Here is a 14,761-nt window from a genome sequence, read left to right on the forward strand (position 1 = left end):
GGAGCGCGGAAAACGTGAAATTTTGAAGAGGGTCAGCGTGGCTTTTCATCAGAAGAAAAGAGCAGTTCCTTGTCATTTGTCGCTGTCACGTGACTGTGGCTTTCCTCGCCCACATGCCACGGGCATGACAGCGGATGTGAAACTTGCAAGAACCTGAAACCATGTCCTGTTTTTCAATCAAGAGATGGAAACTACGTTTAAAAAAAAAATCGGATTCATTGAAAATAAAAATTACTAAACTAATCATTTATTTGCATTCCTTTTGTATTTCAAGACACCACTCACTTTTTAAAAATGTTTCTCACAAATCAATTAGCCAATTACCATATGGATGAACGCAATTCAATTAAAAAAAGAAAAAGGCCGTAATTGCAGGAAATACTCGAGGCACGTTGATGAGCGTCAATGCTCAGTGGGCTCGTTCGTTTTAGCATCTGGGCGACGTGATGACCAAGGAACAAACTGAACTCCCAAAGGTTGACAAAGAAATACAGCAGCAGTAAGAGAAGTCCAAAGGTCACTTAAGTCTGGGCGGCGTGTTGTGTGTGTGGTCCTCACAGAACTTGGTGACCGCTCTCCTGGGTCCCTTTTCCAGGGGAGGCGCAGCCTCCCCGTCGCCCTCCTCCTCCTCCGACGCGCCGTGCAGCAACTCGCTGAGCGTGGCGATGTAGATCTGCGCCATCTGCAGCGTCTCCGACTTGGACAACTTCTTGTCGCTTTGCAGCTGCGGGATGACGCTGCGCAGCCGGTCGAAGGCCACGTTGAGGCCGAGCATGCGCCGCCTCTCGCGGGCGTTGGCGGCCAGGCGCCTCCGCCTCTGGGCGCGCTCCGCGGCGCGCGCGTCCGGCGGCGCCGTGACGCGGAGGAGCGCGCCTGCCTCGGGGCCGAGCCGAAGCTGCGCGATGGAGCAAGGAACCCAGGCGGGAGGGCCCGGCTCGTCGCCCGGGCGATGGGCCGCGTGCAGTTCAGAGATGAAAGGCGTGAAGAGGCTTCTGCGCGGAGACATGGTCAACTTTCTCTCCGTGGCCGCGGCGGCGTGTGACACCCTCGTGCCCTCCCGCCTCATTTATGCGCCCGTCTGATGGGCGCGTGCGCGCGCGTGCGTGCGCGTGTGCGGGTCCACCGCTCGCCAGGAAGTCCATTCGTGCAGTTTGGAGAGTTCATCAAAAGGGGATTAGACGCGCGCGAGTGCGCATGCACGTGCAACCTTGGAACGCCACCAAAGGAGGCGATGACATTCAAGCGTCACGTGACGTCACGCCTTCTCTGACCGCACGGGGGAGATCCTCACTTTTATCCCTGCATTCCACATTTCCATTCTGTTGGTGTCCCAATACTTTTGACCACGATGTCCCAATAATTATTTCCAAACTCCAAATTTTCTTCATTGTTACACATTGTTTTCCACAACTACTGGGACAATGCGGGGGTTAGGTCCAAACTATCGGGACATGTCCAGAATGAAACTATTGGGCTTTGTCGAACCTTTGTAGTCTGTCCTTGTGTAGCATCCCGCGCGTGGACTGTCGGGTTTGATCTGCGGTGCGAGTCTTACGTCAATGAGCCGTTTGATTAGCTGTAATGAAGCGTGGGCGTGACACTACAGCAGGTGTGTGTGTGTGTGTGTGTGTGTGCGCAAGTCATCTCTTGCCTTGGCTGAGGTCATGGTGCCCAACCAGAACAGAACCTGAGGCCTCACTCAAAACCGCTTGCTGCTTTGGGCTTTGGTGCTGGCGAGCGGCGGTCTTCCTCGGGGTGCTTTGATCGCCCGCCCGCGTCGGCTCGCTGCCACCAACGAGCCGTTTGATTGGCGGGCCCACGAGTGCCGGCCAAAAGCCGACCGGGATTGGGGGTCCTCCCTTCTGCTCCGTGCGCCGCCATGCTGCTCGCTTTTGTAAAGGCCGCCCGCGTGGGCTGGCACACGCCCGCGCCTAATCCCCTCGCGAGTGTGCCAAAGGGCGCTTCCAAAAGACTCTCACTTCTTGTCACTCATGGTCGCTCCGCCACCGCACCGCACCACGCTGCGCCCATTTTTAATTAAGCACACAAAACACTGATCAGCTCCACTGATGTGATGCTTGGCAGCCGTTGGATGACCTGAGGAGGCTGCACACGCACACACACAGACAGACACACAGACAGACACACACACACACACACACACACACACACACACAGATGAGAAAAAATGTTACATTGTCATAGTTTTATTCTTCAATCAAACCTGGAAAAACCTGCCAAAAAAACAAAAAAAAACAAAACAAAAACAAAAAAATGTATCGCTTCTCAAATTAAGTAATTGATTTGCAAAACATCTGCAAAGAAAAAGAAAATATCTCGAGCCTTGACCATCATGTGGTCGTTTCTGATATGGCTGCTGCAATTCCCACGTTGCCCTTATTGCAAAGGTCAAGGGTCACAAGATGGCCGCCTTACGTCAGACATGTGCTACGAGTATACGGCAGCTGTTTTTGTGAAGCTTTACAATACATCAGGTCGACTTTTCTGCATGATTTGGGAGCTTGAGATGTCAGCATGGTTTTTCTGTGGTCAAGTCATCCGCCATCCACAAGCCTCCGAGTCTCGTCTCGAACGTTTCAACAAACAATTGAATGGTAAGTGATTGACCGCCCGCCCCCCCCGCTACTTCGCTTTGGAAATGGAAACTTTGGAACGTACGTGCACGTTCTCGTTGGCACGCGGTGATGCCGTGTGTCAAATATGTACAGCCCCAGGTCAGGTCCGCCAGCATTTTGTTTCATATTTGACAATACATTTATAAACATTTTTTTTCAGCGTTGAGTTGCACACAACGTTTGTGTGAATACTACTGCTAAGACTGCTCCTAATACGATTGAATCGCAGATGACGATGAGAAAAGCAAACGAACAAAAACAAAAGGCGGCGGCGAATAATTGTGGGGGAATGTGTAGTAACGCTCCGTGTCCAGCAGAGGGAGCCACGCTCCACAAATCACCAACAGCGCGTGAGCGTGTTGCTTTTCTGTAATATTTAACGTACGAAGATGTCAAAAGTCACGGGTTGACTTCACCTCTGCTCGGGTGCCAAATCCGTTTGTTGTTGCCATGGTAATCACCACCTGAAGTACGCTCATCACGCTGCGAACCAAACAATCATTTACTGTTGAGTGCTCTCTTGATTAGTGGAACGTAATCCTGATTATTTTCTTTGAATGCAAATAATGTTGAACACTATTTTGCGTGGGTGCATTTGAAGATCGAGTTCGTTATTCTTGCAATTGAACTGATGTTGTTGCATAAAAAGTTGCACATTCCTGTTTTTTTTTTTTTGGTCTATTTGACATTTAAGATCTGATCAGAAACCAAAATAAATCTGAAGTGACTTCAAGGGTTCAGCCAATGTTGTCAGTCAGTCACACAACTCATAAAAGGACGCATACGGGCACTGGAAGGAGTGGTCGGCAATCGATTGCCAGCCAATCACACGTTGAGCAAATTCCACACTGGGCCCAGAATGGAACCCTGCGGGACCTCACAACTGTCACCGCCATGGTAACCACCCAATGCAACGTTTAGCCGCTAATGGTGACCAGTCCTTTTGTGTGTCCGCATGGGCACTACTGATGGCTTGGCAACCAATCCTGGGCCTACCTCGCCTTGCTCAAAGTCAGCAAGAGAGAAGAAGGGCAGAGAAAGAGCGAAAGGACAGACAGACAGACAGACAGACAGACAGAGAGAGATGAGTGAAAGAGAGAGCGAGAAAATGAGGGGTTGAGAGAGAGAATGGGTGAGTCAGTGTACTGTCCCTGTGAGAGGCCCCCCTCTCACTCTCCCTCGCTCTCTCGCTCGCTTGCTCTCTCTCTCTCTCTCTCTCGTCACTGTAGCGAGAGGCACAGCGTGCGGAGCAAGCCTCTTGCCTCTTCTTCCTCCTCCTCCTCCTCCTCATCCTGGTGGCTCAGCTGCTTTTCTTCCTCCGCAGTCCGGAAGCTTCTCCTTCTTCTTACTCTTCATTCTCTTTTTTTTTTTTCTTCTTTTTCCCCCCCTCCTCCTCCCGCTTCCTGCATCCCCACTTTGGATTGCTTTCCTTTTCCTTTCCTGCGTTTCTCCCCAATTTGTTCCTTTTTTTTCTTGTTCTTTTTTTTTTGCGCACTGAGGACGCGTCGGCGGCTGGTGTCTGGGTGCGTGCGTGCGTACATGCGCGTGCGTGCACGCGACCATGGATCTCCGCATGCTGCTTGCGCTGCGCGCGTGCTTGTTGCTGTTCCGCGGAGCGACGCTGCGTGCCGACTCCATCATTCACATTGGTAAGGCGGCATATACACTCCCTCTTATTTTTCTTATGGAGGGGGGGAATCATGCGGTACGGTCCTGATGGTGCCTGGCGGTGTGGGGGGGTGGAGTTGAAGGGGTACAGCCCCCCCCCCTCTCTCTCGTTGGTGCGTGATGAGGAAGACAAGCTGTTGCTCAGTCATTCATTCATCCGCCAGTCGCCTTCATTCAAAGTGTTGCAGGCTTTGTGGAAGCACGCATGAGAGCGACGCGCTTGATTTGCCGTTCTCGACCTGAAATAGGAGGCGACGCGCTAAATGACGGGTGTCGAATCTGGTGTAAATATGCCACTCCGCTGATGTGTTCACTGGAAGAAGGACAGAAAGATGCGACATATTGTGACATAAAGTAATGAAGTAGATGCATCGAGGCGAAATATGATGCGGAGTGAAAAAAAAAAAGTCATGTAAGTGTGCTACACTGCAGACGAATTAAGCATAAATATGGCGGAAATAGGCTGCATTCCAGATGTATACTGTAGAGACATACTTGATGTAACTCTGCCAAGTGTCGATACAAAATGGGGTGTAAACACCACATAACGAGTTGTTTCACGAGTGACGCCGCAAATTATTTTCTTGTATGGCAAAAGTCACGTCATGACGTCGGGTGGTGCGGATGCCTGGATCTTTATTGTTGTCGTGGTAACCACCACCTCTCGTTTCGTGAGACAAACATTTTGTCACGGTCGAGTTGTCGCAAGCTGATGATGAGCGTAATCATGAGACTGCACGCCCAGGACTGGTCGCCGTGTCGTTGGCAGGGCACAAAACGGACCGGTTGTCCAAAGTGCACTCGCGAGACTCCGTTCATTTTACCGAGGTCACTTTTGAGATTAATTCCAGTTGTCAGAGTAGCTTGAATGCCCCGGACCGGTTGGCGGTCGGTCACGGGGGCACATAAGGACAAACAATGGGGCACTCCCTCGCCAATGTTTCTCTCTCTCTCTCTCTCTCTCTTGCTCGCTCTCTTTTGGCCGCGAGGGAACCAGGCGCAACTTTGAGCAGGACGTGCGCCTCATCTTAAGCCTCTCATGACAAAGAGGACAAACGGCCACTGTTGGCGCCTGGCGAGCTGCTCGGTCACACTTTGTCATCAAACGCAGTTCAAAGAGGGGCGGGGCTTGGACAGGAAGCGCAATGATGACACACACACACACACATGCAAGAATCTGGTTTGGTCGAGCTGCAATGGGGAAGGTGGAAGTGCCAATCAAGAGTCACTTGTGACGTTCCCTTTTGACAGCATGTCGTCCTCGCACATGCGACCGAAACGGTCGCACGCAAGATGTCCCAGCTGCAAATTCTGCGCTTGGCGGGATCCACCCAGAAGGACTTGGGACAAGATGGTGACCGGAATGGAGAGGAGAGGATGATGGATGATCCTTTCCGGCTGATCGATGGACGATGACAGTCGATCAATAGCACGAACGCGGCGCCGTCAACCGCTTGATGAGACGCATTTGACCCGGCCGGTTCTTGTCGGCCAAACGTCGACGACATCCGCATCGACAAAACACAGCAAACCACAACCACAATCGCAAGAAATTGTCCGATGCGCCGGAAGCTTTCATGCTCGTAGAACTGCTCAGTGGAACCGCACAAGTAGACCAGAACCAGAAGCCGAAGCGGAAACCGAAGTGCAGCTAGCTTAGCTTTGGCTCTTCTTCCAGCTTTGGTTCTCATTGTAGCTCTGCTTCCAGACTCATCCGGGTTGCGATCTGTTTGCTGCGCTTCGATTGAAATTTTTGGGGGTTCTGACGCGCTCCTCCGTGTCATCCAGGCGCCATCTTTGAGGAGAACGCAGCCCGAGACGACGAAGTGTTTCAGCTGGCCGTGTCCGACCTCAGCCTGAGCGACGACGTGCTGCAGAGTGAGAAGATCACGCACTCCATCAAACTCATCGAACCCAACAACCCTTTCCAGGCCGTGCAAGAAGGTAAGCGGCGCGCTTCTTCCCCAACGCTTGGGTTGCAACCTGACGCTTCTGCTTGAAGTTCGAACATTCGGCTCGGCTCTGATTCCGCTTCAGATTCTTGTCGTGGGGTTTGTCGCTTTGCTTCTGCTTCTACTTCCGGGTATAGTCTTGGTACCGCTGCTAGCTTAGCTCTGATTCTGATGCTGATACAAGCTGATGCAGACGGATGCTGGAATGTCTGATGCTGATGCTGATGTTGATGTTGCCATGGCGACAGCCATCAACGCACATTTCAAGTTCCGTGACAGTCGCGATGATGGCAAACTTGTTCCTCGGGTTGCCGCTGCCCGGGATTCTAAGGCAGCTTCCGCAGACCTTGCCGTTCATCTGATCGTTGGGGGTGAGGGGGTGGAAAAGCAGCCCTCAAGGAGCAGGACTGGAGAGGCTGTAGTTGATCAGAATTAGAGAATGATTTTTTTTCTGTACCGTGCCGTCTTTCCACCCCACCCGCACACCCCCAAATTAGCCGCTTTGTTTGAAAAAAAGTGCTGGTTAATAGTCGGACAAAGGAGGCTGATTGTCAGACGGTGATCCATGCGAGTGGGCCCCATTATGTCCAATTAGAGGAAAACGTTTTTTTTTTTCCCTTCCCTTCCTGCCCTTGTTTTCTCCATCTGATGATGTTTTTCCCCTTATTCATGAGCGTGCGCTTGTATTTGTTGATTGATTTATTTTTTAAACTCACCAATGTCGTCCAGAAACAAACAGTTGTTATGAGTGAATGAATCAGTCGCCGGTCACTGTCGGGACACGCGGAGGGAAAACAATCAAATAAAAAACGGCTTGAAAAAGGGACGGAAGTAAAAATGAGTCGCAGTGGAGCTGATGATGATGATGATGATTTTTAGTTTGTTTGTCTGGCTATGAGAACGTTGTAAAAGATTGTGACACGTGCGCGTCCTCAAGACAATTGACGACGGTTTGTTATTCCCCCGGGGAAGCCGCGGCGAGCGGGAGCAAAACATGCCAGAGGACCCGGCGGACAAACCTGCCCTCCGTTAGCACGTTAGCATGTTTAATTCATCCGCCGCCGCCGCGCGTAGACGTCTCATCGTTGCAGCTTACAAAGTGGCGGAGGAAGACGATGGAGGATGAAATGCAGCCATGACCAAGCGCACGCGCTGAAACGCATGCGCTGGCTGGTGATGTCAGCTTTGTTGACTATCTGACTTACTTTTCGTGTCACTCAAATTTCATTTTTATTTATTTTTTTCTTTCAATAGCGTCCTGGTCTCGGAAATGTCGTTTTCTTCTGAAAGATGGTCTTTTTGGAGAGTCTGTGACACGACCCCCACCCCAGAAATCTTTTGGAAGCGTCACCTGGGAAGTCAGAAAAGAAAATGGCATGCACCCATGTCCTAATTGGAACACAAAGTCGGACATTTTGGTTTAAAGCAGCCATTATTGGCAAATTCCAGACTTCTCACTTGCTAAGACGAAAAAAAAAAAAAAAATCAATGTATGAAGTGCGCCAACTCCACCTGGTATCCGGTGATCATTTCATCAGGTACACCATGCGGCAATCTGACAGTAAATCATAGAACAAAATACAAAAAAAAAAAAAAAGGATGATGACATCATGACCCTCGCGAAGTGCGCAAAATGATTGACGAATTTCAAAAGCGTCGTCTTGCAAATGGACTTTGCTCGGAGAGACTCCCGAGTGACTTCCGAGGAGGCGATGGGGGATGTCACCTGACCTGATTTCGCTGGCTGGCGCTGCGTGACTCGTCGAGTTTTGCGGAATCACGGGCGATAATCTCGGCAGGTTTCTGAGACGCCGCGTCCCAGTTTCCACGCCGAGTTTGCCCGCGGCGCTCGCTCGCGTCGACGCGCGGCTCGGAAGTCCTTTCGACTTTGGCAAGCGGCACCTGAACCCGCCGCGGCGCACGGCAACGCGCCGTCGGCGTACTCGCACGTGTATCGGACGCGCGCCGGCCTCCGTAGTTTCGTGCAACTGCAACTCACTCGTCCCCGAGATGGAGTTTGGAGCCCGAGTTCGTCGCATTTTCTTTTGCCTTTTGCCGCTTCCGCTCCTCAAGGGACATGCACGCGCACGTGCGCAGCAAGCTCCTTTGCGGTTGACATGACGACCGCTGGGAAACAAAAGCGGCGTGCAGTCGGCCACCTGTCGATTCATCTGCAGCCACGTGCGTTCAAATCAACCGTCGCGCGTATTTTATGCTCCCCCCCCAAAAAAAAAACTGTCGCGTTTAGCACAAACAAGCCAAAGCCGTGGTTTTTTTTGTACTTGTATGCTGACATGTCATCGAGGCGGCACTACTTCCTGAACAAACACTGAGTAGAAGATGGCGTGCCCGGCTAATAAGGACTCATGTAACTTTGATGCGCCATTGATGAATTATGAAGAAGCTTTGGCTGCCGCCTCGTTAGCGCGCGACAAAACGCCGCCTCTGCGTCGTCGCAGCAACATCGTTAGCTGAGTCAACCACACGCGATGCGCCGGGAGGAAAAAAAAACAAAACAAAAACGGAATCACCGGCTCATAAAATCCAGGTGAGCTGCTACGGCGCATTGCCACGGCAACCGCTAAATTGTTATTCTGGTTAACAAGAAACGCAATGAAATATTTAGTGTGGAGAAAAGACCCGACGGGTTCGGTGTGCGTGTCTGCGTTTTGCCCCTTTCGCTCATGGGGAATTGGGATTTCCCCGGCGTGTAGCGGGTGGCCCGAACTCGAGCCCCCAAAAGTCTCCGCCCGCCGTGACCCTCAAGTACAAACGTTTCGCTTGTGCTCGTGTTAGCAAAAAGTCCTTCAAAATTCCCAATGGAGCCGATTAACCAGCGGGCGCCTTGACGATAACGTCAGCTCTGAATTCAGCGTCAAATTTGTAATTATGTTTTGTTCGTGTTGGTTCGTGCGGCAGCCTGCTGAAAAATAAGCAACCCCCCCCCTCACCCCCCCGCATCTTGTCATGCAGCAAAATGCAATTCAGTTGTCAAACCTTGTTGATTGTGGTCAAAGATTTGCATTTGGGCAAAAGAACGTTCCTTGAAAATAGCAAAGCCGTTCAGGAGAATCCGAATGGCATCTTCATGTTCAAAACCAAAACAAGAGCAAACAAAATTCGCGGGCTGGCTCGCCGCCACCGATCGTCGCCACTCATCTCTTGATGACGGAGCCTCTGACAATACCATATGTGTGTGTGTGGTGTGTGTGTGTGTGTGTGTGTGTGTGTTAACATCTAGCGAGCGTTACCATGGTAATATAAGTTGACATCCCGGTGGCCTTATGTCAGAACCGAAGCCATCACACCATTCCGATCATAATCGTCCACAATTGGGCCGGCGCGCACGTGCGCCGACGCGCGCGTCGAAAACTCCCACACTGACTCCGCAGTGGGTCGCTCTTTCCGTGCGTGGGAGCAAAGCATCGTCATATCATATCACAGCATGAACTCTTGCATCACACACACGCTCGTTTTTATCGTGCATGTGTGTTTGAAAGAGAATGTGAGTGTGTCTGCCTGGCTGTGCCTGAGTGTCCGTGTGGTAGTTTGCGTGTGAATTTGTCATGAGCGCGAGTGCGCGTATGAGACGGCGTGCGCGCGGACGTCTGGGCCGGTTTAGCATGATGCGGGACAGCGCGTGTGAAGAGTCTCGCACTGGGTGGAGCGTCCCCCTTGCCCAGCCAAGCAAGTGTTTTGTCCTCGAGGTGAAAGCGTCCAGCGGGGGGGGGGGGGGCCCGACGTCCTCGTCCAGTACCCGCTCCGGACCGGCCCGACCCAAACAAAACGAGCGCCATCCCCCGCCGCACATGCCGCCCCCCGGCCGATCACGAGACTCGCCCGACGGAAACGTCAAGCCCGGGCGAGTCATTATCGGGATATCCGGAGCGATCCGTCAAAACGCGGCCGCCTCGCCGCCGGCCCACCGTGCGGTCACGCGGCGGCCGGCTGGCCGTACGTCGGCGCGTTCGTCGACGGGGTGTGAATGCGGCCGGCGGGGAGGAAGTTACGTGAAGGGAACGGCGCTCACACGAGCTCATGTCACGCGTGCAAAAAGGTGGACAGCGGTGCCCCGCCATGCAACTTTTATTCCTTCCGCGGCCGCGCTCGAAACGCTCAAATCATCTTTGCCTATTGAAATGAATGAAATGGACATGAATCCGTTCAAGTGTCCCGCCCAACAACAAATTCTACCGAGAAAAGCGCTTTGAACGACCGCTCATTTTTGGGGAAACATTGCATCAAATCCCTTCGTGGCCCTCCACCTCCCCAAAATATTCCAGTGTCCGACGCCATCTTGTCCCGATTAGCTCTGGTGCCAAACTCGTCGTCCGCAAGGTCGTTGCGTTCACGTTACGAGAAGAAGAAGAAGAAGAAGAAGAAGCGGCGCAAATGAGCCACTCGGAAACCAAATGATGCCCGAGTGGCTCATGAATATTGCCCTCGCCATGCATCAGTTTGGCCTGTTGCCATGGTGACGTCTCCATGGAGATGAGACCAGGGGAGGCGGAGGACAGATCTTTTTTTTTTCAAAACATTATTCATCTTTAAAAACGTGCCCCCCCCTTCAGGCTGACTCCAATTAGATAGTTCATTCAAATAACAATTAAGGATACAAACCACACACGGTCATATGAAATAAATGAGTGCTAACAACGCTTGCGGAACAAATGAAACAAACGCGCTCTCTGGCGAAAGATGACAGGGAAGCTAAAATGCTAACGCCGACTGGCGCTCGAGCATTGCTAGCTGCCGTGCGACTGAGGTTGGGTCCTCTGTCATCTGCTAATCAAGCCCTCAAGGGTACAATCGAGGACGCGGCGAGCGCGCGTGTGCGAGCGCCATTTTCTGCCGACATCAGCAAAGTCTCGTAATGCTAATGGGCGACATCATCGCGCTCAGCTGTGATTGGATAAAGGTTGAGGCGACTGTGTGTGTGTGTACGTACGTGCGCAGTGAACTTCAACTTAATACAGTATACACACACACACGCACATGCACACACAGAGTCTGCTCCCGCATCCTAAATGAGGTGTTTAAGGCTGCGCGCTGCTGTAGATGTAAAAAGATTGGTCGCGGGGGGGAAAAAGGGTAGGCAATGGATAGGTCTCATCGGAGAGGTCGCCAGAGGGTTGTCAGACAAACGCATTCCAAGCATTTCTTTGAGCAGCGAATGGAGAGAGCGCGTTTGATGTCTCGTCGCGTCAGCGCGCACGTATTTGTCTTCCTTTAAGAGGCGGGGCCTGGCGGCCATCAGCGCCTGCGCGCGAGTGTCGGGGTGTGAGCGTGGTCGATAGCAGGTGCTTAGGGACAGTGCTCATTGTGTTTGAAAGCAGCTCGTCGCGCCGTTGAAGCCAAATGGATGACTGTGGCTCTCCTTTCCCACATGCGAGGGCATCACCTGTCAAACTGAGGCCTCGGCAGGACGCTGCATGCACGTACCGGACGTTTCATTTGAAATTTGTCGAAAGGTCGTCGTCAATCATCTTGTCGCATTTGGGCTTTTCTTTGCCGTCACCTTTCCTTCGTCATCTTCGTCTTGCTCATCTTCTTCGTCTTCTTGTTACTGTCGGCCCCGTCGAATGTTTTTGTTGGAGCTGCCCATGAAATATTCATGGAGCCCTCAGGCGGCCGGTCTGCCGCAGCAGATCGCGGCCGTCTCAACGCCGGCGACGACGCGCCCGGCGCTATCGCCGCGACGATCTGCGACGCTCGCTCCCGAGCGCCGCGGCCGCCCCCCGCCGACCCCGACGGTGTACGGTGACCCCGCCCGACCCCTCCAGGGTGTAAAGTAGCTTCTTTGCTCATTTATCCTCCTTCCATCCTCGCTTCGTCCATTTCTTTCCTCGCTCCTTCTCCGCAAAAGAAGCGTTCCCGAAAATGTGGGCCATCTCTTGGTCACCGTTGCACTTTCGGGAACGTCGTCCGGGCGGGCGGGCGACATGCGACATACGCTCAGCTGCTGTTTACCGGCTGACTTATTCATCGGTGTTGATCGACACGTCCACGGCCGGCCGCGGCTAAAAGCGTCTCGCCCTTCAATAATGCACACTTGAGGCTTTTATTGTGTTTTGTGTCACTTGCATTTTTCAACGAGAACTCGTGTCTTGATTCATTTTGCGACGCCGCCGCGGCGGTGAATAATTGAGCGAGGGAATCATCATGGTCAAACTCTACAAAACCGCACTGACAAAAAAAAAAAAAAGGCCGGCCACTTTTGGCCCGCTCCCATCTCAAATGACATTTTCTTGACGTTAAACCCCGTTGGATTCATTTCGCCGCTTTTCCTCTGAAATTCAGTTATTCAAATGTGTTTCATTCTTTGTATTTATTCCTCCTTTCTCCATTGTCAATAATACAATAAAAATATTGGTCGTGAACCAAGACATGCGTTGACGCGGCTGATGTCAAACAAAGCTTGCGTTGGCTTGAGTTGCAAATTTCAGCAACGTCTTTCGGCTCGCTCGTGCCGGACGAAAGGTCACGCCGGCTCGCTATTTTTCTTCTTCTTTGTGCGGCAGCCGAGCCGATAGCGAGAGCGCGGCCGTAATTAACGCTTTTACACTTCCGTGGCTCTTTTGTGCACGCACAATAGTCAATGTTAGCAGCCGGAACCTCAAATAAAAGCCTGCCCTTTAATAAAAAGGACAGACTAATAAGTTGAAGAGAAAAACATCGACTGGACACTTCACGGGAAATAAACCCACTAATCACATCGCTGTGCTTTGTAATTGACACACACACACACACACACCGCAAGATAATATGATGTCCAAGTGCCGCAACAGCGCACAATGTCACACAAACTTGAGCGTTACACACATCATGTAACGCACACTGTGACGCACAATGCAAGAAGAAAACAAGATGCGACGGTAGTGTAACGCAACACGTTGCGACGTGACAAGTTGTCACAGAACACAGCGTAACATAACGCGACACGATGTCGGGTAGCGCGACGGACTTGAACGCAACATAAGAGTAACACGACCTAGCGTGGCAAAACAAAGCGCAACGCAAACTAGCCTAACACGACGTTGCGGAGCGAAACTTAAAACAACACAGCCCAACAACGATGTATTGTAGCTAAGCGAAACCTAACACTACCTAGCCTAACATGACATAGCGTAGCAAAACAAAGCATAACCCAACCTAGCTTAACACGATGTAGCATTGCTGAGCGAAACACACCACGATGTAGCGTAGCAGAGCAATGCGTCGCACGAAGTGCCGCAATTATGAGAAGGATGTCGAACACAGAGAATCGATTCCGTTTCCTTGTTCGCATGAAATCCAAGTGCACTGTAAATGAATGCTCGCACTGGGCATCAATTGATTGCGATTGATTAATGCTAATTTGCTCAACTGGGACACTCAATGCCTTAATTGGATCTTTACTGGACTTTTTTTGCTTCGTAGCCCACTATCCAAAGTAAGAAGCGTAAGGAATAAGTTGAAGCATTTCCAACGTAGCCCCTTGCTGTTTTTTTTCTTCAAGCACTTTCTCCCCATGTTGAACTCTCTGCCATCACATTTTGTTCTTTTTATCTCACAGGAGTGCGATAAGAGACAACACGCGGGACATATTTAAGTTTATCTTTACGCTAGCAAGGGCGAACCCCCCCCCCCCCCCAAATAAAAGTGTGAGGAATAGAAGAAAAGGAGCGGCACGCTAATCTGGCTGAGGAGCCTTTTCCAGACAAAAGCCCATTCGAGCTAACGGGCTAATATATCGGCAAGTCGTACGACACGCAGTCAATGGGCTCCTATCAGCCATTAAACTTCAATTAACCTGCACTTTTCTTCAATATAAATACACTTAAATGGAATCGTTTTCCTGAAATGAATGAAGTCTTATTTGATTTATTTCCATTGAGCATTTATGTTTCTTAATTTGTTTTGAAAATATTTACGTTGCATTTTTTTCACGAGTTGTTTTGATTTATTTGATTGACATAAAATAAAAGATAATATTGTTTAGAATCTTATCGATTTATAAAAAAAAAAGATCATTAAGCCTGATGGGAAAGTGGATTTTTTATTTTATGAGTGATTTATTAAAATTATTTAATAAATCTTTTATTTATTATTTGAAAAAAGAAATGAATTGGATGTCTTTTCAGTTTGTAAAAGTAATTAAATGAAATCTAATTACTCCAAAAGTCTATTAAGTGAGACAGAAAGTTTTATTTTTTTTAAATTCAAATAAATGAGGGATTCAACTTTGATTTATTTAACACAAATCTTTTAAGTCTGACGGAGAGGTGTATTTTTAAAAAAATGTCACTTAATAATTAAATTTCCATGATTTATTTAAACAAATGAGAATGAAGTCTGACTGTGCTTGTTCGCGGCCTTTTTGATGGCTGGTGTGACATGTTGAAGAGTCCAAATGCGGGCATGATTTTTTTTTTTTCTCCCTCCTCCCCCGTTTCCCCCATGTTGCCTTTGACTCGCTTACGTGCGAGCATCAACCCTGGCTTTCATGCTCCCGGTCTCGTTAGC

General features: G+C 50.4%; 2 protein-coding genes across 5 annotated transcripts in view; one reads left to right on the forward strand and one right to left on the reverse strand.

Moving 5' to 3' along the window:
• Positions 1–45: 45 nt before the first annotated feature.
• atoh1c (atonal bHLH transcription factor 1c) lies at positions 46–1,056 on the reverse strand. Its single transcript, XM_086138832.1, has one exon. The coding sequence runs from the start codon at positions 1,004–1,006 to the stop codon at positions 518–520; it is 489 nt and encodes a 162-aa protein (XP_085994958.1). The 5' UTR covers positions 1,007–1,056; the 3' UTR covers positions 46–517.
• Positions 1,057–3,876: 2,820 nt separating this feature from the next.
• The window catches only part of LOC147190056 (glutamate receptor ionotropic, delta-1-like), a 48,946-nt gene continuing 38,061 nt past the window's right edge, over positions 3,877–14,761 (forward strand). For all 4 annotated transcript variants that reach the window (XR_015104144.1, XM_086139154.1, XM_086139155.1 and 1 more), the window contains exons 1-2: positions 3,877–4,285; positions 6,093–6,248. Coding sequence is in view for 3 of the 4 variants with exons in the window: in XM_086139154.1 (XP_085995280.1) it covers positions 4,198–4,285; positions 6,093–6,248 (244 nt within the window). In the remaining variant the exon portion in view is untranslated. The remainder of the gene's footprint in view (positions 4,286–6,092; positions 6,249–14,761) is intronic.

Source organism: Hippocampus guttulatus, chromosome 19 (genome assembly GCF_054856545.1).
Source record: "Hippocampus guttulatus isolate MCC_2025c chromosome 19, RoL_Hgut_1.0, whole genome shotgun sequence".
NCBI classification, from domain to species: domain Eukaryota; kingdom Metazoa; phylum Chordata; class Actinopteri; order Syngnathiformes; family Syngnathidae; genus Hippocampus; species Hippocampus guttulatus.